General features: G+C 46.6%; 2 protein-coding genes across 4 annotated transcripts in view; one reads left to right on the top strand and one right to left on the bottom strand.

The window, feature by feature from the left end:
- The window catches only part of Ctps1 (CTP synthase 1), a 32299-nt gene extending 17014 nt beyond the window's left edge, over positions 1 to 15285 (top strand). For both annotated transcript variants that reach the window (XM_005083835.4, XM_013123435.3), the window contains exons 8-19: positions 860 to 1011; positions 2495 to 2627; positions 6620 to 6708; positions 7491 to 7585; positions 8349 to 8411; positions 10456 to 10499; positions 11514 to 11610; positions 12532 to 12587; positions 12673 to 12769; positions 13350 to 13494; positions 13943 to 14031; positions 14500 to 15285. In XM_005083835.4, coding sequence (XP_005083892.1) covers positions 860 to 1011; positions 2495 to 2627; positions 6620 to 6708; positions 7491 to 7585; positions 8349 to 8411; positions 10456 to 10499; positions 11514 to 11610; positions 12532 to 12587; positions 12673 to 12769; positions 13350 to 13494; positions 13943 to 14027 — 1056 coding nt within the window. In that variant the 3' untranslated portion in view covers positions 14028 to 14031; positions 14500 to 15285. The remainder of the gene's footprint in view (positions 1 to 859; positions 1012 to 2494; positions 2628 to 6619; positions 6709 to 7490; positions 7586 to 8348; positions 8412 to 10455; positions 10500 to 11513; positions 11611 to 12531; positions 12588 to 12672; positions 12770 to 13349; positions 13495 to 13942; positions 14032 to 14499) is intronic.
- Positions 15286 to 18036: 2751 nt separating this feature from the next.
- Slfnl1 (schlafen like 1) lies at positions 18037 to 23021 on the bottom strand. Of its 2 annotated transcripts, none has more exons than XM_040756745.1 (5): positions 22388 to 23021; positions 21094 to 21344; positions 19169 to 19687; positions 18862 to 19005; positions 18037 to 18222 (listed from the first exon to the last, which is right to left on the bottom strand). In XM_040756745.1, exons 1-5 carry the CDS (start codon positions 22545 to 22547, stop codon positions 18100 to 18102), a joined length of 1197 nt encoding a protein of 398 aa, XP_040612679.1. In that variant the 5' UTR covers positions 22548 to 23021; the 3' UTR covers positions 18037 to 18099. The 2 variants fall into 2 exon arrangements, with proteins under 2 accessions (XP_040612679.1, XP_021090784.1); XM_021235125.2 differs by having other exon boundaries at positions 21094 to 21664; positions 22388 to 22476.
- Between the last annotated feature and the right edge of the window lie 1019 nt (positions 23022 to 24040).

The following is a 24040-nucleotide window of genomic DNA, read 5'->3' on the forward strand; positions in this document are numbered from 1 at the left end:
ATGGGCCTGCTTCCTCTTCCTTGCTGCTGGGATTAAAGGCATGCACCACCACCACCTGGCTTGAATTATCCCTTCCCCCTCTTTTTTAAAACTTGTTTTCCACTTCCTTCTGGTTTTCTGCCTTTTCTCTACTGTGTGAACCCCCTTCTACTTTCATGTCTTGTATTTGTTTTTTTTTTGTTTTTTGTTTTTTTTTTTTTTTTGTTTTTTCGAGACAGGGTTTCTCTGTGGCTTTGGAGGCTGTCCTGGAACAAGCTCTTGTAGACCAGGCTGGCCTCGAACTCACAGGGATCCACCTGCCTCTGCCTCCCAAGTGCTGGGATTAAAGGCGTGCGCCACCAACGCCCGGCTCTTGTATTTGTTTTTAAAATCTAGATTCCTTATGGGAGAGAAGCCAAATTCCACTTTAAAATGACCCAATGCAGTGGATTTCAAATTTGGCTGTACACTGGGATAAGCCAGTAGCCTCCCACTTCCAGAGAGAATTCTTATATAAACTCCCTCAGCGATTCTTCTGTACAGCTGAGTTTGAGAACCATTGATTTAAGTTTTCAGGGTTCAGGAATGGTCCTCTATGGGCATGTTTTTGTTGTTTTGAGATAACCTAAGCCGGCCTTCAATTTATGCTTCACCTGTCTTAGTGTCCTGAGTGCAGGCATTACAGGCATGTACCATAACATCTGGCTCTTTCTAAAGGATTTTGCATCCTTGTTCATAATAGTCTCCAGTGTCTATTCTTGAATCAGCTGGAAGTTTGTCTTTTTTGTTTCAAATTAAAGGTTTTTTTCCCCCTTAAGATCATATAGATGTAACCCTATTTAGTTGTTTTTATTAACCCCCCCCTTTTCTTTTTAAACAGGTGATCTGTGTTCATGATGTTTCATCCATCTACCGGGTACCCTTGTTGTTAGAAGAGCAAGGGGTTGTAGACTATTTTCTTCGGAGACTTGACCTTCCTATTGAGAGACAGTCACGAAAAATGCTGATGAAATGGAAAGAGATGGCAGACAGGTTTGTCGTAAGTTGTTGTGTATGCATGCTTAGTCTTGTAGGGGCTCTGTCTACCATAGGAAGAGATGTTCAGAAGGCTAACAAAAGAGCACAGAGGAGGAGGAGGATCTGACTAGGCTGGTAGGTACTAGAACTCCAGGAAGTGTTCAGATTACAACATTGTGCTGTACTCTCTCTCATCAGTTCACAACAGCAGTCTAGTGGCAGAGGGGCACGTGTATTCCCAGAGCCTACAGGAATGCTAGCTAGCTATGGCTGCTGTACTCCTAAGTCATATCACTGATATCTAAGCTGTGTTTGGGAAGGAACATGCCATTCATTCAACTAGAAGGGCTGAGTAGGAGTGGACTACTGCCACCTTGTCATATAGCTCTGAGGTGGTCTCATTTCTGAGATACTAACTCATTGCCTAGAGCAGGGTTTGTCAAACTGTAGTTGGAAAATAACTGTGTTGACATTGTATGCACACACAGTCTGTGATAACTGCTTTCACTTGGACAGTTTCTCTTTTGATTTTGGCCGTTTATGTGGAAATCTTTTGTGTCCATTTGTATATAGCTATAAAAATAGTTTATAGTTTTTAATGATCTTTTTTCATAAAACATAAAACATTGTCAGTCTGCTATTGTCTTAGCAATAGATTGCTGTGAAGAGACATCATGACCACTGTAACTCTTATAAAGGAAACCATTTAATTGGGACTGGTATACAGTTCAAAGGTTTATTGTAATCATGGTGGGAAGCATGGTGGCATGCATGCATACATGCTGGAGAGTTCTACGTTTGGATCCAGAGGCAGCAGGAAGAGACTGAGACACTCGGCTTAGTTTGAGCATCTGAAAAACCTGCCCCCAGTGATATACTTCATCTAACAATGCCATACCTGCTCTAACAAGGCCATATTTCCTAATAGTGCCATTCTCTGTGCGCCTGTGGGGACCATTTTCTTTCACACCACCGTAGTTATGTTTTAAAACGGAAATTTTTGATGATATCGACAGACATCTCCTTTGTGACTGCACCATAATTTATTTGACTTACGACATTAACTCTTATGAGTTGTTTAGGTTTTTGTTTTGTTTTTTTGCCCTTTGGGATTGATTATTTTTTTAATGGCATTTATTTATTTTGGTTATGTTTGTGTGGTTGAGTGTATGCATTCCACAGTATATATGTGGAGGTCAGAGGACAACTTGTGTGGGGGGGTCTGCTTTTTCTTTACACTGTGGGTTCTGGGGATGGATCTCAGATCATCAGGCTTGTGTGGCAAGTGCTTTTGCCCACTGAGCCATCTCATTAACTCCAATTCTATTCTCTTTCCAAGACTGCCCTTATGATCTGAGGGTCCTTTTCATTTTGCATGAAGTACTGAGGTGATACTCTGTATCATCTTCCCAGGCATGTTTCCTCCTTCTGCAGAAGTAATTTCAGTCTCATGATGGTGTGGATGTTGCAAGTAATTGTCTTGGTCCTTATTTGCTAGATATGATCGATTGCTGGAGACCTGCTCTATTGCTCTTGTGGGCAAATACACCAAATTCTCAGACTCGTATGCCTCTGTCATTAAAGCTCTAGAGCACTCTGCATTGGCTATTAACCACAAGTTGGAGATCAAGGTAAGGAAGGGTGTGTAGGGACAACTAAGGAGTAAATGGAAATAGCTTGTGTGTGTGTGTTTTACACATAAAAAATAATAATTGGGCAGCACTTGGGAGGCAGAGGCAGAGGCATGTGGATCTCTGTGAGTTCGTGACCAGCCTGGTCTACAAGAGTTAGTTCCAGGACAGCTTCCAAAGCTATAGAGAAACCTTGTCTCGAAAAACTAAAAAAATAAATACAAGAAAATTTATTAGGTGTAGGTATATGTGGGTGCATCTGTGTTTGCGCCATGGTACATATGTAGAAGTCAGAAGACAACTTATAGAAGTCCATTTTTTTTCTTCCACGATGTGGTTTCTAGAGATTAAACTAGGTTGTCAGGTTTGACAACAAAACCTTTACCCAATGAGTCATCTAGAAGACTTAAATCTTGTGATCTTGTAGATACTCCATGCCTATCTGCTTTATGTTTTTTGGACCTCTGCATTCATTTTTAGGGATAAGAAAGATTCATGACCGGGGTCGTAGTGGCACACGCCTTTAATCCCAGCACTCACTCAGGAGGCAGAGGCAGGTGGATCTCTGTGAGTTGGAGGGCAGCCTGGTCTACAAAGCTACACAGAAGGGGCTGGAGAGATGGCTCAGAGGTTAAGAGCACCTCATGCTCTTCCCAGGGTTCTGAGTTCAATTCCCAGCAACCACATGGTAGCGCACAACAATCTACAATTCAATCTGGTGCCCTCTTGTGGCATGCAGGCAGGACACTGTATATGTAATAAATAAATCTTAAAAAAAAATTAAAAAAAAAGCTACACAGAAAAACACTCCAAACAAACAAACAAACAAACAAACAAAACCCACAAGAAAAGATTCATGTTGCTTTCTGGCTTCAAGGAGACACCAGAGTATTTTCTAGAAATAATGAAAGGGCCTTAGAACATGGGTCTGAGTCAGTCCCTGTGGAATGGGAGGGCTTAGTGGACATAGGTACAATACACAGCTGATGGTGCTGCCTAAGACCCCCTTCCTAGTAGCTGTTCTGGTGCAGTGTCAGTACATGCTCCCATCAAGTATTATGCCTTACTTCAGAGCCGGTGGTCAGACCTGGGGTGCTGGATCTGTTATCCAAGTGTTCTGTGATCTTGGATATATTAACCATCTCCTGCCTAGGTTTCCTTTAAAAGAGGATTGTGGTAGCCCTTTCTCCTGTGGTTAAGAGCTAAATAAATGGTTTACTGGGAACTGCTGAGACTGAGTCTGCTATATAGTAACTGCTGGATTAGTCACTTCCTTTGGAAGTCAGCTGATCTGTTTAGAGCTTTTGTTCCTCTTGCACTGGCTGGAGCTTTTCAAGGAGATGGAAGAGAGGTGAGTAGGAGCTTGGAGCCCAGGGCCAATGAAGGCAGATAGGTTCCCACTACACAATGATTACCTTGTGGCTACCATGCATTTAATGGTGGGGGCTGAGAGAAAATTAAATAATTTAAAGCCCTAGCGTTTTAGGAATATTCAGGCTCTCAGACATAGAACACCTAGGGAAGAGGATCACTTAGTAGATATCGGAGAGAGGAAGGCCCCTGAGGAGGCTGAAAAGGGCTTGGGAAGGAAGGATGGCCAAGGACCTGGAGATGTAGAACAGTTCTAGTGTGAACTAGAGAGGGTCTGTAGATGGTGGGGAGGACATGACTTAGGTCAACACAGATCTTATCCTGAGATTTGGGGAAAAAAAAATCCAAAAGATTGAAGAGAGGATTCTATAAGAAATAAGCTGGTATAATCTGAGCAGTTTTTAGATCAAGCAAAATTGGGATGGATCAAGCAAGATCAGAACTTCCAGGTCATTTTCAGCTATATTGTATTAGAATTTAATACTGCTAAAATGCTCATATCTTATTATTTAAGTCATACTTTGAATTGGGTTTGAATCCAGCTTGGGATATATGAGACCTGCCAAAAAGGAAGAGGGAGAGGCAAGGAAAGGAATTGTAAAATAAGATGCATGTGGATAAATACTTAGCACTTGATTTTCACAGAATTGCAAATGAATCCCAGTGGGCTGCCAGCACATACCCATAAGGGTGGCTGAGAGGACAGGGTACCTTGTGCTTGCTGCCAGGAAGGTGTGTTAAAGATGCACTGCTTTAGGAAGTAGCCTGACGGTTTCATATCAAAGTAGAATAGTATGGCCTTATGCTTTCATACCCTGGTATTTACTAAGAGAAGTGGAAATGTGGGCTGAGGAGGTTGCTCAGTTGGTAGAGTGCTTGCTTACCTGGCATTCAATGAATCTCTGTTCAATTCTCAGCACCTCATAAAACTTGGCATGGTGCTATATGCCTATAATCTCAACACTTGGGAAGTAGAGAAAGAGGATCGTTCAGGGTCATTCTCAGCTATATAGGATAGGTGGAGGTTAGCCTGGGGTGTATGAGGGTATATCCTGTTTCAAAAAACAGAACAAAAAAACAATACAAAAAGATTTTATGCCAGCTCAAGTCTAGAAACAACTCAGATGTCTATAGCAGTTCAGTGGATAGCGTGAGGTATATTTATGCAGTGGAAATTGATTCAGCAATACGAAGGAACAAACATCCATAGTGTGTGTGCAGCTTGGATGAATGTCAGACAGCCTGAGCAAAAGAAACCAGGCTCAAGACTACTAGGGTATGTAGTCTTGACTCTAAGAAAAGCAGCATGCTGCCATGCAACAGGGTTCAAGCAGAGGGCTTTTTTTTTTTTTTTAATTAGGGAAAGGTATCATAAAAAGGGGAAAGGGGAGGGGGGGAGACCAGCCTCCAAGGACAGGAGTAGCAGGAGAGGAAAAAGGGAGGGGAGAGGAAGAGACTGACAGAGGGAGAGAAAGAGAGAAGGATGGGAGGTGGGCAGGGCCTTTTAAAAAGGGAACATAGTGAATATGCACTTACTTAGTGACTGCAGTTGAGGGTGCATCCTGTCAGAACACCAAGGACAGGCTAGTACAGTTGCCTGAGAGTTCTAGAAAAGACGAAGTTGTAGAAGAGGCAAGGCCAATCTGGTGGCAGAATCAGTCCTTTGGTTGTCTGAAATTGAGAAGTAGAGGACAGCTGTCCCCGGGTGTTTTGGGACAATGGCACTGTATCTTTAACTGGTGATAATCTTATGGGGTACCTTCTGTCTTCCGGGGTATATTCTGTCTTCCGGGGTATATTCTGTCTTCATGGGGTACGTCTGTCTTATGGGTTACTTTTGCTGTGATGAAACCATGACCAAAGCGACTTGGAGGAAAGGGTTTATTTGGATTATGCTGCCACATCACAGTTCATTATCAAAGGAAGTCAAGATAGGAATTCAATCAAGGGAGGAACATGGAGGCAGGAGCTGATGCAGTGACGATGGATGGGTACTGCTTACTGGCTTGTTCCCCATGACTTGCTCATTCTGTGTTTTATATAGAACTCAGGACCACCAGCCCAGGGATGGCATCACCCACAATGGGCTGGGTCCTCCCCTATCAATGACCAATCAAGAATGTGCTCCATAGGCTTACCTATAGCCTGATCTTCAAGAAACATTTTCTCAACTGAGGTTCTCTCCTCTGTGATGGCTAGCTTGTGTCAAGTTGGCATAAAACTAGCCATTAAAGGTTACATTAAACAAATATTCTTAAAATGCTTGTATCTTACTGTTTCTAAGTCATACTTTGATTCAGGTGGGGAGAATAATGGAAAAACTAGCTAGCAAATCAACCAAAAACCTATGTGGAGATGGCTTGTGGAGACTGTCATTTGAACAGAGGACAGACTCTCTCCTCCAGTGGCTTACTTGCAAGATCTAAATACTCTGAGTAGAGTGGGTAGAATTGGATTTGAAGGTTAAATAATTTTAAAGAGGCTCCTTAATTAAAATATTTCATTAAATTATTAAATATTAAATTATTGAATTTAATTATTAAGGGAGATGGAACATTGATGTTACTTGAAAGTATGGTTGGATTCATAACTTCTGTTACTCTTTCTGCCTGGTGCCCCAGTACATTGATTCCACAGACCTGGAGCCCAGCACCCTGCAGGAGGAACCTGTGCGTTACCATGAGGCGTGGCAGAAGCTCTGCAGTGCTCAGTAAGTAACCTTTTTTTTGTTTGTTTGTTTGTTTTGTTTTTTTGAGACAGGGTTTCTCTGTGGTTTTGGAGGCTGTCCTGGAACTCACTCTGTAGACCAGGCTGGTCTCGAACTCACAGAGATCTGCTTGCCTCTGCCTCCTGAGTGCTGGGATTAAAGTCGTGTGCCAACACCAGCTGGCAAAATGTCTTTTAATGATTAGACTCCCCAGTAAATGGAATTTTTTTTTTTTTAAAGTGTAGCATTATGGTTGGACCTGAAGAGCATATTCTCATTTTACTGGGAAGTTTGAATGCACTAGAGTATGCAGTGTTATGTGACTCTAAGCTGCTGCTGAGATGCTTGGTCAGTGTGGCACAGTGCTGAGGAGGAAAGGCCCCCCCAAGGAAAATGAGGAGCATTGGAATCCTGAGGAAATGTGATACTTAAGGAAGTAGTTTGGTACTTAAGAAGATGAGGCAGGAGGATTGTGAGTTTTAAGCCAGCCTGGGCTGTACTGAAAAGAAATATGAATAATGAATTGGGGGCAAGGGCAGTAGCGTCATCATTATGTAGACCATTATCTGTTCATTATGGAGCCCATGTTTCTGTTTGCACTAAGTTTATTCTGTTTACAAGCACAGAAATTGCACCCATAGTCTTCCAGTTAGAAACTCAGACCCTGGGGGCTTAGATATATGGGAAGTAAGTTAATGGCTCAGTGTTTTGGCAGTGGCTTCTTTGGTATGACTGAGGGCTGGATTAGTGGAAAAGGGACGTTGCTTTGTGTCTTCTCTCTGCAGTGGAGTGCTGGTTCCAGGAGGATTTGGTGTTCGGGGAACAGAAGGAAAAATTCAAGCAATTGCCTGGGCTCGGAAACAGAAGAAGCCTTTTTTGGGTAGGGAGCTCTACTGTGCCCTCTTTTGGGAGAAAGAAGAATGAGGAAAGCTGCCAGTGAAGCAAGACATGCACACATTTTTTATTTCTAGAGAGAGGAATTTTCTGGGGGAAATTCAGTTACATTTATTTATGTGTATGTATTTAGACACCTGCCATGGCACACATGTAGAGGTCAGAGGACAACTTGCCAGGGTCTGTTTTCTCCTACTGTTGCCCCAGGAATTGAACTTAGGTTATTAGGCTTGGTGGCAAGCACCTTTACCTACTGAGCCATCTCATTGGCCCTCAGATTCGTAATATGGAAAGTTATGAGCTGTATGTAGATGACAAGGAATTTTGAGAAAGTGGACTTTGGGTAGGAAATGCTGTTCCGTAGTGTATGTGAGGCTGGGCTTTGTGTCCTCCTCACTTGGCAAACCAGCCAATAACTGGGTCAAGTGATTTTTGGATGCTTCCTGTTGCTGCAGATGTAGGTAATTTTCAACTTGATCAACCTGTAAATGAGAACTTACTGAGAAAGGATTAGGAGCTTGGATTTTAAGGTACTGAGTGGAGTTTTGTTTAACTGAGAAGCTTTGCAGAACCCTGAATCTTCACACATAGGTCCTGGTTTTAATTCAGTACAGGAAAAGCTGTGGGTGTTTCTGACATGATCTTAAGCATGCGATTTCCACTCAGGACACAAAAACACTAGCAGGCCGGGGAACCTTAGGAGTTTCACTCTCAGTGGAGATTAACATTGTTTTTCCTTCTCTTGAAAGGTGTGTGCTTAGGAATGCAGCTAGCAGTGGTAGAATTCTCAAGAAATGTGTTGGGGTGGCAAGGTAAGTGCATGTTTAGCAACTGATTACTGGAGGGCCTGACAGCCATTGTGTGCTGCTGGTGGTTGAGAGCTGTGAGCATGCTGCCCGCTTTCTCGGCACACCTCAGTGTTCAGGGAACTAGGCACCTTGTTCATAGTGGTGCGTGAATCCCTCTATATGTGCATGAGGGAGCTCTTGAGTGAGCAGGTCTTTGGCTGTTGCCCCTGCCTTTCTCGTCTCAAGATTCTCACTTTGAACACACTGACCACCACCCAGACAGGTGCCCAGTGAGAAGCCACCCTACTGAAGGGGTTGTGCAGGTCTAGACTTTATCACTAAATAAGGTGGCTTTAGGCAACATAGTCTTTCTGGCTTGTTGGCCTGTAAAATAGGTATCAGAGTGAATCCTACTTGAAAAAATTAGGTGAAGCTGGGTAGTGGCGGTGGTGGCTGCAGCACATGCCTTTAATCCCAGCATTCAGGAGGTAGAGGCAGGTGGATCTCTGAGTTCAAGGTCAGCCAGGGCTACACAGAGAAACCAGGTCTTGAAGAAATAACAAAAGTAGGTGAAATACTATAAACAAATAGTCCCTAGCAGTTCCTGGCAAATGAAAGTGTTCAGATACTCCAGACTGGATGACCATGGGAGACCATCTGAACATCACTTGCTTCTCACAGTTCAGGCTTACTTTTGAGATTGCTACAAAATTAAGCAGCATGTAGGTATGAAAAAGCTGTCTGGCTTATGTAGGGTAAGAACCTGGGCAGCTAGCTTGTGGCCAAGGCTGGGTTTCACCTCATGTCCCTTGGGACCATGACTCCGTGGAATAAGCAGCTTGTCCTTTATTTCTGGTGTCTGAGTCTTTACAAGGACTGTCTGTCCATCACCTAGAGCTGGCTTCTAGGATTCCTGGGGTGCTTTAACAGTTCGAGCTCAAGCTCCTGCCTCCCCCTGGGGTTCCCAATGCCTGGCTTATTCTGGTTTTGGGCCCAGGCAGGGAACAGTATCTTACATTCATACAGAAAGAACCAACACACAGTGCTAGGGACTTTGCCATTTTTACTAGTGGCTTTGCTTATGGTTATATATGATACATTTCATAAAGTATAGAAAGGTTGTTTATGTCCAAATCAGTTAACTTCCCAGCTATTTCAGAGCCTGAGACAGGATCACAGATAGAAGCCTGCATACAGAGTGAGTCCCATGATGACCTGGTCTGTGCAGCAAGACCCTGTCTCAAACTAAAAATGAAAAAAGGGCTGGACATGTGCAAGATCCTGGGTTCAGTTCCAGTGCTGCAAAGAAAAACAACAAATCAGCTAATTCCTAACTTAGCTGAGGATGATAGCATAATAGATGCTGAGGATGGAAGAAAGGTAGAGGGAGCAGTTCTTGTTCATCCTAGAGAATCTATAACAAAATGAAAAGTTAATGTAAAAACTGTTTGACTTTCCAGAAAGTTAAAGATTTGATAGGGCAAATTCACCTGTGTTAAGTTTTATTTTAAAAATGCTGTCCCCTGAAGAAAAGCCATGTGATCATATTTTAACTAAAATTCTTAGTTTTTCTTTTTTTTTTTTTGAGACAAAGTCTTACTATATAACTCTAGTTGGCTTGAAACTCTATGTAGACCAGAACATTAATACAGAGATTCACCTGCTTTTGCCTGCTGAGTGGTGGGGTTAAAGACATATGCCACCACACCTGGCTATTGGTGTTCTATAGTTTTCTAATCATTTATTATTTATTTATTTTTTAGTTTGTGCATATGAGTGCTTGCATGTATGTGTAAGTGCACTCTGCTTGCTTGGTGTCCATGGAGGTCAGATGGCACTGGATCTCCTGGAACTGCAGTTATAGATGCCTGTCAGTTGCTATGTGTGTGCTGGGAATCAAACCTAGGTTGTCTGGAAGAGCAGTGAGTGCTCGTAACTACGTGGTCATTTTTCCCAGCCTGTAATCACTGACTTTAAACTGAAAGATCTTGATTTGATGCTTACCATGAAACTAGTAACAGGTTTTGTTTATAGCTATTTTCATAACTCAATTATTTTAACTTTTCAGATGCCAATTCTACAGAATTTGACCCTAAGACTAGTCATCCTGTGGTGAGTCAAGCATTTGAAGCTCTCAGTACTTAGAAAGAGTGGAAGGACATCTGTGAAACAGGGGATGGTAGACAGGCAGTGAGGCCACTGCGTCCCAAAGTCCCCTCAGACTTCATGACAAGGACATTTTTGAGTTTTCACTTAATTCCTCACCAGTCTTTCCAGGTTACCACAGGAAACCTGTAATAGACAAGTATGATCCCTGCTAGCAAGAGGAGTTAGCTCGAATGGAGGCTTGCTGCATGATAGCCACTTTTCTCATAGTTCATGTTCTCCCTGGTGCCAGTCCTGGAAGGTAGACAGGCTTATGGTTGACAAGCTCAGGGGTGGTGGTTTCTTTAGTGATAAGTGAAGTTGTTCCAGGCTGCAATCCTGCTGCTGTTGAACACCTGGGGGCATGTGACCTAGTTAGCCTGTGATGGTGCTAAGACTCACTGGGGAGGGACAGTGTCTTTGTCTGAATCCCTAGCCCATGAGTGAAAGGCATATTAAGCATTTTCTTTTTCGGTATTCAGCAAATGCTGAGCATTGGCTATGTGTGAGGGACTGTTGTCACTGAGAACACTGTGACAAGGTGGACAAGTTTTTTATCTCAGTGACTTAGTGTCTGTATATTTATTGATCTGAAGTTGGAGTTCTGTTAATGTAAGAATAGTGGGATGAGGGAGTGAAGCATAGGGAAGCCTGGAAGGGTTTGTAAGATACTGAGGCATGTTGTCCCAAGAGGTGAGTTATACCAGATCTCTCTGGGGTGCCACAGTCTACCTGTTCATAGACTTGTTAAAGGCTGTTGGTTTTGTACCCTTTTCTCAGGCCCAGAGAACAGTCTTGTTTGTGTCCATATTGCTGTGCCACAGCACAGAGCCTTTAGCATCCAAAGTGCTAGAGCAGGGAACAGCATCACGAGGCAGGCTGAAGCACTGAACTCCTGCCCGGGAGTGCTCCATTTGGGGAACAAGGTCTGATTCTAACAGCAGAGTGTGGTAGTCAGATTTGTTTTCTGAACATCTCTAGGTCATAGACATGCCAGAACATAACCCTGGGCAGATGGGTGGAACCATGAGGCTGGGCAAGAGAAGAACCCTGTTCCAGACCAAGAACTCAGTCATGAGTAAGTTGTTTCACAGGAGTCTGGCTTTTGTCCTGGTCTGTACAGGACACATGGGCTAGGTGGTGCTGTAGCTCCAAAGAGCCAGGCCAGCCTTTGCTTTGCTTTGATCCTTTTTTTGCATTTCTTTCCTCCTCATGCTTGTTTAGGATGTGCTGTGTTAGGTAGACAGTCTTTGGCAATGCACCTGGACAAGACAGGTCATTAGGTTAGATTCATTGCAATCTGTGTTACTTTCTTATACTAGTAAATAAAACTGTGTGGAATTTGGTAGTTAAAAGAAAAATCACATAGTTTAGTATAAATACATTTTATTCTAGCAAATAATAGTTAAGAACTTATGGGAATTGGAGAAGATCTGAGAAAATTACTCTAGACATTGCCTTGCCCAATGGAAATATTGCTTTAACCATTAGTAGAGGTACCCTATGTCTGTCTGGGGGTTCCAGTGGCAGACTAGTTTGAGAATCACTTGTACCATTTTTAAGTTCTTTCAACTGTGCTGTTCTATGGGTTTGGGGTCTCAGTAGGCAGTGAGTGAGTCAGTAAACACTCCATCTGCACACACTGTGTCTGTTCCTCCAGTCACTAGGTGCCAACCAGCCTTTCATTTCCCTTCCAGACACTATTCTCAGGGAACTGACTCTAGGAGGGCCTGGCCTATTCCTGTGGTGGTTCTCAGTAGCACAGTGCTTTATATTTAGCAGTGGTGTATTCAAGGGAGGTTGTGAAAGTTTGTTCCTGTTATGGTTTGGGCAGAGAGACAGAGCCCCAGGAATTGTCTGAATTCTATCAAAAACAGGTGAATGTGGCTAGCAGAATTTTGGTAGCCTGGTTTGCCCACATAATAGAGTGAATTGGGAAGTTAGTATTTTGCATGGATTGTGTAGGCAGAAGTCATACAAATTGCCTGGTTTTCTGCAGGGAAACTCTATGGAGACATAGACTACTTGGAAGAGAGGCACCGCCACCGATTTGAGGTGAGGATGTGAGCCTACTACTCCTGTTACTCTCTCTTCAAAGAAAGTGGAGAGGCCAGCACAATGAGTTTTCCTGTCCCACCAGGTGAATCCAGTCTTGAAAAAGTGCTTGGAAGAGCAAGGCTTGAAGTTTGTTGGCCAAGATGTTGAAGGCGAGAGGATGGAGATTGTAGAGTTGGAAGGTGACTGTCTGGGTAGTGATAACTTCTTGGTGTGTGGGAAAATAGAAAAATGTGTTACCCAGGTGTGGTGTCACACACCTGCGATTCTCGTACTTGGGGAGCTGGGGGAGGAAGAGGATGAGTTGCAGGCCAGCTGGGGCTAGGACTAGACCTCCTCTCAAGAAAAAGAAAAGCTCTTACTCCTGATGAGGAGGCAGCAGTGTCTGGGGAGCAGCTAGCTTCTGACAGAACTCTAGAGATGGGAGATGCATCCCTAACCATGGCTTCCACAGTAGCCATATAGCCCTGGGCTTGGTTCCTTCCTCAGCATGAAGAGCTGGACTTGGTGCTAAATCCCTTTCAGCTTTCATGTGAACTGTGCTCAACCTGTGCAAGTCACAGAATACTCAGATGGGACTCTATAGAGAGCAGTAGCCTCAGCCGTGAGGTACACAGTGTTGAACAAAGTGTCAGCTCACTCCTGCTTTGGACTTGCCTTTACCCAAAACTGGGTGATAGAGTTACTTTCAGACACTCTTAGGGTTTGTCTCATCTTTGGATGCACAGAATACTAATTGTTCCTTCTGAATTTCTGTTGCAGGTCACCCATTCTTCATTGGGGTGCAGTACCACCCTGAGTTCCTGTCAAGGCCTATCAAGCCCTCCCCGCCCTACTTTGGCCTCCTTTTGGCCTCTGTCGGGAGGCTCACACACTACTTACAGAAAGGTTGCCGGCTCTCACCCAGGTAGGGATACTAATCACAGTGAGGCTCTACATAGTCCTAAGAAAAAGCCAGGTTGCAGGCCTGGTCCTTGTGTAGGTAAAGGTTCTCATCCTTTCCCTGGGTTTTTTTAGGCTTCTCCTTTCTTACTGACCAGGCCTAATCTCTAGTTTCTGGGTTCTGGTAATACTGCTCTGCAGATCCTGTCCATGGCAAGTGGATCACGACCAGGTGGGCTTATGCCCAATTACTTGTTTTATCTGAAACTGGTTTCTTTGAGTAGGTGGCTAGTAATCAGGGGGAGGGGATGTATCTCTTGGAACTAGAGGAAGGAAATCCCTCCACAGCCTCCCATGTGTGGTAGAGATATTTGTTGTGTGTGGATACACACTGCTGTATAACAGTGGTTACAAAGATGGGTAAGTAAAGTGAGTGTGTGCTGGGAGATGAGTAAACCTTCTGAATTCCACAGGGACACTTACAGTGACAGAAGCGGGAGCAGCTCCCCCGATTCTGAAATCACCGAACTGAAGTTTCCATCAATAAATCAGGACTGATCTGGTAAGTGACATTTTTAAGGTTTATTAAAAAAAGAAAAAGTGGTAATTGTCTCTCAGAGCTCACTGGCCAGTCAGCCTGGCTGTATTGGTGAACTGTAGAGAGTCTTTGGGAAATTCTCAAAAAGTAAGCTGGAGAGTGACAGTTGTGCACATAGAAGTGCACATACAGATCCCTATACTCACACTCCCTCCACACTCACAGGCATTGGTCAATTGTTGGGAGTTGCCTGCTCCTCAGCAGCCTTGAAACAGGCTGCTGCTGTGGACAGTGCTTGCATCTGCCTGAGCACAGCATAGAGGCTGCTGCAGGCCTTGATGCTGTGTGGTTCTGTGGAATTGCAAATACAGGCTTCTGCAGTTCCCACAGGAACAGGACTCGTGCCTGTGGTGACTGGCAGCTGACCAAGTTCTGACACTTCTCTAATAAACATCATGTAATTCTAGCCTTTTTTTTTTGTTTTTTAAACAGGATGATTCTTCAAGAAAGCCTTTGACCTGATAGTTTACAACTATGATTTTACACTCTGCTTTTGACACTTCCTTTAAATTATGTTTTTATTAAGATTATTTTATTATGGGGGGAAAGGTATTTGAAAAACTTTGTCACTTGCATGTCCTAGCATTTATATTGGATCCTGCAACATACCTGTTTGTGAGACAATTCCTTTGCAGTTTGTTTGTTTCTGACATGGGAAGGACGACTCTGGATGTGACCTTATGGTGACCAGCGACTGGATGAAGGCCATCAGCCACCTTGTTTTTCCAACTACTTGAGTCACTGTCATCCATTATTTCCCTGGGGTGCCAGTACTTTCAGTCCTGGGCTGCTAACTGTGGGTGTTGCTGGAATCTCAGGGCTGCTTGAGTTGTGGGGAACTCTTGGTGCCAGCTGTGGTTGGCCCTGGCTATCCAGAGGGATGTTTGGTTCTTTTGTACATCAGACAAGCTCTATGAAGTGTCACATAAAACCCCCCCCCGGGATGCTGGCAGCATTTCCTGTTCTTGGGGCTGAGAACACTCCTTGCATCAAGGGGTCAAGAAACAAGGAATCTTGGAAACTAGTTCTGATGCCCTCTCCTGTGTATGCAGCATTGATTTGGGGGTCTTTTTTTCTTCCAGAACGGTGTTATTGCAGTTGAAATGCAATTCGAAAAGTTATTTTCTTAATGTGACACAGCAATGGGCATGGCCACATGCCTATACTATGGTGGCAGGCTCAATGTATGCTCCTAACTTAATAAATAATGCAGAACCATTGGTATGCTTTCTCATTTTGTCACTCGCTGGGGTGCTTGCTTTTCCATGGGCACTGAGTTTCAATGCTGGGCTGCTCCTGAGCCAGCAAGCTGATCTTTATATCAAATTAAGCTGCAAGCCTTCTTAGCAACCAGAATTTCTCAGCAAGGCTTTAGTTTGTCATGATATATCATATGCCAAGGGATTAAGAGCAAATTACTGCTGTGTGCTACTTAACAGGGAAAAGAGGCACCATGGGCTGCCTGGATAGGGTCCTTTGTCCACTACAGACAGCACTTCTCACATGGAGGCAGACAGCTGACCATGGGCTGTTTTAACCAACGGGTCTGCTTTCTCTCCCACTTTGTAATCATTTTTCATCTCTAGAGTTGAGCTCAGAAGTTTAAGGTCACAGGGATAGGGTTCTTTCCAAAGTCAATTGGGTGGTGGTGACATTAGCATTCATTCACTCTCAGGCTGCAGGCCTGACAATGTATAGGTGGTATCATCCTTCACTTGCTACCACGGAGCCTCGGGGAAAGAATATGTGTCTCACTAGTTATCCAAGCCCCTACCTCAGACTTCTCTCTCATTCCCTGGTCCAGTGTCACTGTCACCCTTGAGGCCTGATCAAAAGCATCTGGCCTTTCCCTTATTTCTCAGTGAGCTCACACGTTTACTTCTGTATAGATCCTGTCTGGATTGTGGCTGATTGTACTTCTAACCTCCTACCTACCTAATGATCCCAGAGGGACCACTGCTGTTACTGCAACAGTGAGGGCTTGGCTGGGTGTGGAGTGTTTTGGAAGAGCTGTTTCTGATATTTCTCTCCTGATGAAGATGGCCTCACTATTGAACAGTTGCCACATGCCAGCTACCCTTATAACCTGTCAGCAAAAGGAATCCCCACATGGCTCCCCATGGTTTGTCATGGATGGTGCTGGAAGGCAGCCTTTCATGTCCAATGACTACCCGGGCTCAGAGGCTTCTCCCTAGCAGGAGGAAATCTGCCAGGCTTCTGTCCTTGGCGTGCTCACCTCAGACCTAGGGGACAAGGGCAGGTAGCAGCTGTGTTCTCTTTGACTACCTGCCTTAGAGAAACCAGCTTTCAGAGCAAGTTCTTCTGAGGATGCTGCCACCTGGACAGCATGGTGCTTGGCACATGGGTTGGTGATACCCAGAAATATTCTCTGCCTTCTTGAGCATTGACATTATCTTTACATTCATTTATTTAATTATCCTGGGGCTAGAACCCATGGTTTTACTCAAGCTACTAAGTGAAATGCTCTACCATCGAGGCACAACTCAGCCTCAGCAGCACATTCTTTGTGTAGTCCTGTGGACACCAGTGTGTGGGCAAAGGGAATCTGGTGATCTGTCTGGAGCATTTATGATCATGTTTGGTCCCTGGCAACATTGTGAGTCCTGGCAGGGGTTGTATCCTGTTTGATATTTGGGAAAATCAGGTCTTAAGTGGTGAGTGGTCCAGGGTGTGTTCAGTAGCCGGTGAATGGGGCATGGGAACTGAATTTTCAAAATTTGTCCATACACAGGTATCAAAGAGGATACAACGCCTGCCAGCACTCACAGTGCTTTCCTCTTTGATTCCTACTCTGAATGTAGCTAAGGCCCTCAAGAAAAAAGGGAGAGCCAATAACTACATACTTTCATGGCAGCCCTTGTCTTAGGAAATGCTATTTGTCATTACTCCATGATCATCTGGTAACTGAAAGCCCAACTTTAAGAGTATCCTTGATTGCTTCATTAGGGAATTACTAGGCACCTATCACATACCTACGTGTGTTCTGAACACAGACCATATAATATCCCTTACTTGGAGTGTGTACTTTAGTGGGAGAAACTATGGTATTGCTATGGAGAGGGGGTAAAATGTCAGCTGAACATAGTTGCTCCTTCCTGTAATCCCAGCACCTTGGCAGTGGCAGGGGTGCCACAAGACCAAGGCCAGCCTGGAGGGGAAGCTAAGTTCTGCAGCTCTGAGAGGAGGATTCTAGGCAGGGGAACACCCAGTGTAGAGATGGGGTGAGGTGGTTGCTGCCCATGCATGACTGTAAGGGGAAGCAGGAGGAGCTAGCACAGCTGGCTTTCTTGTGACGAATGGATGTGGACAGGCAAGTGGGGCAGGATCCAGCTTTTGATTTAGTGCCAGTTAGTGGGGAGCAATGATCCTGTGGCTAGACTCCTGTGAAAGTCTGTTCTGCCATAGCCAGCAGATACCAGATACTACATGATGGTGACAAAATGCCCCTTGCCCACTGTCACGGTCTCACTGGTGACAAGACTGTTGCCTCAAGTGCTGAGTCTTCGGGCAGAGCTGCAGTGGATGCTGAGTGGCCGCAGTACTGTGGTATCAGAATAGGCTCCGCCTCCTGAGCAATGTGGGCTGGGCATGAGACTTGTGATGCAGCAGCCTCTGGCTGGCTCACCAAGTGTCTTAGATGTAACTAAACGTTCTTGTGCATTCATTGTGTAAGGAGCAATGACAAACAAGATAGTGTAAGAGCTGCAGGGTGGCCCATGCCCTATAGCTAATTACAAAATAGGTCTTGCTAGCTGCAAGTGTCCTTTCCAAGTTGACAAATTTCCTAGCCTGATAAATTGGCTTAGGCAAAAGGTGCATGTGTTTGGGATAGAGTTACAGTCCCTTGGAGCTCAGTTCTAGAATGACTAGCCAAGTTTTCTGAAAGCAGGGCTCCTTGGGGGTGTGCCGAGAGCTGATGATCAGCATGCTCTGCTGCACATGCAATGCTGAAGGAGAGGCGGTGGCCCATGCATGTTTTATTCCAGGCCTTAGCCCACATCTTCCTCATCCTCACAGGACACAGCAGCTGCAGGACAGGGACCGTTGCTGCCTCAGCTGCTCCTGAAGCTGCTCCTTTTCCACCGTCAGCACCTTCACCTTTTCCTCCAGCTTGCCCAGCTCCATCGTCCACTTCTGAGAGAACAGTGTGGCAGTAGGTATCGAGCTGCCATTGTCCAAGCCATCTTCTTTCCTGGCATGGGCCGTATAGCCTGGGGGCCCTGGTCATGCTGCTGCCTCTGACCAAGGGTCTTGAAGTTGCCTGTGTACCATCCACTGGGATGGGGCCCCTTTGCATCCTCCCAAAGACTGGCAGAGAACCTGATCACAACCCTGACCACATCTCCAGTGCCAGCTCCCTTGCCCTCTGCTTTTCTACCATCTGGTGGTTCCCTCATAGAAAAGACTTCACTTTGGGACTCAGTCCAGCCCTGCTCTGCCCCCTCACCAGGCTCTACCCAGGTACAGTGCATAATACCACTTGACGTTTCCTTGTAACACCTCAGTGGTCTGATCTCCCTGATTCCCTGGCCCTTCAACAACATAATGACCGAACTGCTGAGGCAGGGTGGCTGGGGCTGTGTTCTGTGGGATGGGGTACAGGTTTTAAAACAACTGCTAGGACTCTGGCTACTGAAGTATAAGATTTGGGGAAAGGCAGAGTTCCTTCCATCCAAGTCCTCCCTTCTTCAGGCTTGCCCAGCACTTTGGGGTCAATGGTTGGAGGGGTCTGAGTCAGCTTGACCCTAGCCCACCTAGCCAGAGCCTCCTCACCTGCCTGCACCAGTCCTGGATGGCGCCAACAGACAGTGGGCCCTGGATGCTTCCATCACGCCGTAGAAATACCTCCCCTTGATCTGTCTCATATAGTTGTGGCTCACCCTGAGCCTTGGGAGTGTGCACAGTCAGACGGAGTACCTTAGCAGGGGCAACAGCAACTCAGAGGGTGCCACACCTGATGGTGGCAGCCCCACACTTTAGCACCCAGAAGCCTGGTGGGCTCACTGCTACCCACCCCTAGGCCATTCAGCAATGTCACAAGGCAATCACATTGTTCTGAGGACAGATACCAGTAGCTCACCTTGAGAGGCATGTTGGCCGTGGAAGTGCTTATGACGGGGATGAAGGTGAGGGTGTACGCATCAGGGAAGACTTGGGGTTTGAAGCCCTGCAGGATGGAGTCCACCAGCAGGCGTGTACGGTCCTCATCGCGGTGGCTACAGTGAATGCCCTGAACCAGGCCACTGTCCTCGACACCTACCAGCAGACTGCCACCCTCGCTGTTGAGAAAGGCACATACGTAGCGCCGTACATGGTGCTTGAAAGCCAGGCTCAGGTACTCACCGCTGCCTCGCTTAAACTCCACATTCCGTGTCTCGCTGCCAAGGAAGGCACCCTGGAATAGCTGCTCCTGTCCCAAGATCTCCTGGTGCACAATGGCACTGTCAGAGCGCACACCACTGGGTCGGTTCTGAGAGATCTGCCGACGCCCAGCCCAGCACCAGTTAGGGGAAGGATCTGGCCATTGGAGCAGCTGTGGACGTCTGAAGCCTGGACTGGGGCCAGGGCTGGGGCTGGGACTTGGGCCACTGTCATCCTGCTGGGGTGGGGGATCAAGAGTGGGTGTACAGGCAAAGACAAGGCAGGGGACCCTAACCTAAGAGACTGCCAGCCCTCACCCCCACCCCGACCTCCACCATTAGTAGTCCTCTCCAAGGCTGAGGGCCCAGTTCTGTATGTGCGCAAAAGTCAGTGCCCAAGCCAGTTCTTGGGTTGGGCTCTTACTTGGCACCTGCTGTAGGACGTCTGGGTGAGTAAAGAGATTGCCTTTTGGAGCTGGAAGACAACACACCTGTGGGCAAGCCTTCTCCACTTGGAGTGCTTAATAGGCCCCAGGCCCAGATTGTTCCCAGGAGGCATCCTGGTACCCTGCAGTCCTCTGGTGGAACTGCAGGTCTCAGAACTGAGGGACTCTACCCCCTCTTTATTGTCCCTGGAATGTCTGCCAGCTACTTCCTGGCCAATGAAAAGTCCCCTGGATCTTAGCTTTCTTCTGCCCTTCCTGAGTCCTATGGCTTCTGCTTTGTCTCTAGGGCTCTGGGCATTTTGTTTCTGCATGGCAACTTCTTTAGGGTCTTGACAGCCCATCAGCTTCCTCTTCCCATCCTCTCAGTAGCTCTAAATGCCAGTCCAAGGGCCACTCCCATTTCCCAGCAGCCTTCACCTCTCAGGGCTGGAGACTCAGCTGGGCTGCTAGTGGAGATGGACAGACGCTAGTAGCCCAGCAGCTCCCCAGAGAAGATGAACTTAGCCTCAGAAACATAATAGAACTGACACAAACAGGTGCACATGCACCAACGGGATCTCATGGGCTTGCCCTCTGGACAGAAGACCAGGGACATGGGTAGCATAAGCTTTCAGCCCCAACAAAACTGGTCCAGACCCTGCTTTGCTATAAATCATGACAGCTGTAGTAATCTGGACTCACCCTCTGGCCCAGCTTCTTCCTCAGCTGCCTCTGTGGCCTCCAGACTCAGCTCCAGAGACCCTGTTCTATATCACTACCTGGACATCTTTTCTTGGAGTGCCTTCTGTGCTCTGTAAGTCCTAAGCTTGGATTTCTGGTCCCCTGTAAATTTGTGCCCAGTGGGAAGTGAGGGCTTGCCTGCTCTCCCACCGCCACCCCAACGTTGAGACTGGCAGAGATGGTTCTGCTCTTGGAGGGCTTGACAAGGTGGCATGGGTTGCCTGCTTCAGCCTTGCTTCTGGTACAATATAGGTAGGTGTTTGCCAATAGAACGAATGAGGTGGCACAGGGAGAAAACCAGGACTTGGTATGTCCTGGGCCTCCTAAACCTGACTGGAATGCAAAAATTAGTCTCCCTGTGAGAAGAGGGGCCAGCCATTTGAGTCACATCCCCAGGTGTGCAGTGCCCATGCCATTCACACTAGTCTCTTCCTTGGCAGGCCTTTCAGAGCACACTTGGGTAAACAGCATGTACTTACCTCCCTGCGGCTTAGGGACTCCAAGCCCTCACTCAACACCAGCTCCTTGCCACGGGCTGTGAGCTCTTTGAGAATTAGCTGCTCCTCCAAGGCCATTTGCAGGCGCCAGGGGAGTGAGGCCAGGACATCTTTGGGGGCAGCCACCCGAACCAGTGCATAAGTGTTTTTTGGCCGCCTCACTATCTCAATGTGTTCACGGGCCACTGGTAGCTCCAGCCGCTCTAGGGTGTCTCGTAGGAGGCAGGCAAGCACTGGAACAGAGAACTGGGGGTTCAGGTGGCCTACATAAAGAGTATGTGTGCTGGGAACTGCCTTGAGGCCGGAGTCCTCAGGTGTGGGCTCCTTTCGAGGCAGCTCTAGCAGGAGCTGCTTGCCCTGGGACTCCACAGAGGACTCCCACATCTGTGTCTGTACTGATTTCTTCCTGAGGGTCATGGCGGTCTTCCTCAGAAGGGATTTTGGTAGTCCTCACTGCTGAATGCTCTTTCTGGGCCTGGCTCTCAGACTGGCCAGGGCTTCCCAATGGACTCACAGGTACTGAGGCTTCTGGAAGCTTCTAGACTGGCAGAGGCTAGGCAGGATCAGAAAGAAAGGAGGGCAGAGGGCCAGTAGCTCCCCTTGGTGCCTAGGGTAAGCCAATGGGCCTGAGCCCGGCTTCTGGGCCTGCGGGGGGGGGGGGGGGATTAGATAAGGGACTTGTCTGGAGGGCTAGGTGGGACCTATGAGTCCTCCATAGGCACCCTCTAGGTGCCTTCCTTGTCATGACTCCTCAACCTATGTTTAGGACCTCCTAGTGTCACTGGGGAATTCTCACATCTAGAAGGTTCTTAAAGTATGTAGGCCCTCAGAGACCAAACTCTCAGGGCTGGTCAGTGGCCACATCACTGTGTCTTATCTATTTTAAAACCTGCCGGGAGGCTAGTATGGGTCATTGAAACTATTTAGGATTGGGTTGGCAAGTTCTTGGGGATTTGACACACTGACAACAGCTACAGTCTCTCCCCATATAAAGGGCCTTTGCATATATACATAAAACTTGAAGCCAGGTGGTGGTGGTGCACACCTTTAATCCCAGCTTGGTGGGCAGAGGCAGAGGCAGGAGGATCTCTGTGAGTTCCAGGACAGCCAGGACTACAAAGAGAGATCCTGTCTTGAAAAACCAACCAACCAACCAACCAAACCAACCAAATACAAACAAATTCAATTTGAGGTGCCTCAGGAACTAGAACTCAGTTGTATGTCACCCTAGGCTTGGGAGCTCATTTACAATCGGTTCCACGGGTCCTCCACTCACCCCCATACCCCAGCCTCCATCTTGGGTGGCAAGTACCACCAGCCTGCATCTTTCCAGATTGGATTCCTGAGGTGGTCAGAGTCTGAGAGCCACCACAGCTGCAGTGGGGGCATTCAGGGCAAGCAGGAAGAGGAGCAAAGAGGAGGCCTATGATCTTCATGTCCTGCTAGTTCCTGTGGGGGATGGGAGGTGCTAGCCCTAAGCTCCCACAGCTCCATGGCCCAGGATACTTAGGACTTGGCATGGAGGCACAGAGCACCAGGGTCTAGGAAGTGGGCGGGGCCTTCACACTGGCCTCTGTGATCTCATGAAGGTCAACAATGCCTTCTGGTTCAGCCACAGGCTTTAGCAAGCAGGGTTGAGGGATGCTGAGTAAGGATGGTCCTCAACTACCATAGTCTCTGGTAGACACTATAAGCAGACACAGTTTGGCCATGGTGGCCCTTGGAACAGCTTCTAGAATTGAGGGCCCAAAGCTGCTGCTTCCCTCTATATCACCTCTTCAGACCCCCAGTGCTCACACAACCCACTAGTTACCACCTTTATGGACCTGCTGTCTAAAGGCTCCACCCCCTTTGTCCCCAGTCCCAAGCTCCAGTGAGTGCTGGCAGTGATCCTGCTCCCAGGGTCAAACAAAATGTACATGGTGGGGTCCAGGGCTCCCTTGATACAACAGCCCTTTCTGTGCCAAAGAGACATCTCTTGTTAGAGATTATTATCTAGAAGGGTTTGAAAACCAGCTAGGCTTGGGTGACATGTAGCCTCTGCCAGTTCCTTGAGGGCAAGGCTTAGCTTAGGTAATTTTTTTTCTTTCCCTAAGACAGGGTTTCTCTGTGTAACCTTGGCAGTACTGGAATGTGCCCTGAAGACCAGTCTAGCCTGAAACTTAAGACAATCTGCCTGCTTTTGCCTTTTGAGTGCCGGGATTAAAGGCGTGCACCACCACTACTTGGAAAAATTTATTTTTATGTGCATTGCTGTTTTACCTGCATGTTTGTCTTTATGAGGGTGTTGGATCCCCTAGAACTAGAGTTAGACAGTTGTGAACTCCTGTGTGGGTGCTGGGAATTGAACCTGGATCCTCTTGAAGAGCAGCCAGTGCTCTTAACTGCTAGAGCCGTCTCTCCAGCCCCAAGTGCCTTTATTATTACTAGAAAACTGATTTATCACTATGTATGCTACTTGGGGGAGGGAGCATGTGTGGAGGTCAGAGGACAATTGGAACTGGTTCCCTCCCTCCTGGGAGTTTTTGGGACCAAATGCAGGTCTCAAGACTTGCACAGAAACACCTTTACTGACTGAGTCTTCTTGTTGGCTCTCAGGTAAAGACTTCCTTACACACGCTACATTCCTGGTAGCTCTTATTACTGGGAGCAAGGAGGAGACCTTCACTCAAGTAGCTGTTGGCCTTCCTGTGGGCCATTTTGAAGGCATGCCTGAACTTTTGTTGCATGTAGGATTGGAGGCAGAAGCTTGGACAGGGAACTTGAGAGAAATAAGACAATGGTGTACAGACAGGAAGGAAGAGGCCCAGCCCCACAGGGTGGCTGAATGAAGCTGAAGTCCTGGCAGGTGCTAAATCTCTCACCCCTGAGCCACACCTGTGCCCGCTGTCCCATAGCTCTGAGGCACCCAGCAACAGTAAAGCTCAGT

This window comes from Mesocricetus auratus, unplaced genomic scaffold, assembly GCF_017639785.1.
Source record: "Mesocricetus auratus isolate SY011 unplaced genomic scaffold, BCM_Maur_2.0 Super-Scaffold_100014, whole genome shotgun sequence".
Lineage (NCBI taxonomy): Eukaryota > Metazoa > Chordata > Mammalia > Rodentia > Cricetidae > Mesocricetus > Mesocricetus auratus.

What these genes read in the sequence shown, in the direction of transcription:
- Slfnl1 (XM_021235125.2), bottom strand. Translation starts at nt 21,528, where the DNA reads ATGACCCTCAGGAAGAAATCAGTACAGACACAGATGTGGGAGTCCTCT. An exon ending in AGTCCCTAAGCCGCAGGGAG is followed by an intron (nt 19,688 to 21,093) that starts GTAAGTACATGC and finishes CCCCCACCCCAG; the next exon opens with CAGGATGACAGTGGCCCAAG. An exon ending in CGGCCAACATGCCTCTCAAG is followed by an intron (nt 19,006 to 19,168) that starts GTGAGCTACTGG and finishes GCCCCTGCTAAG; the next exon opens with GTACTCCGTCTGACTGTGCA.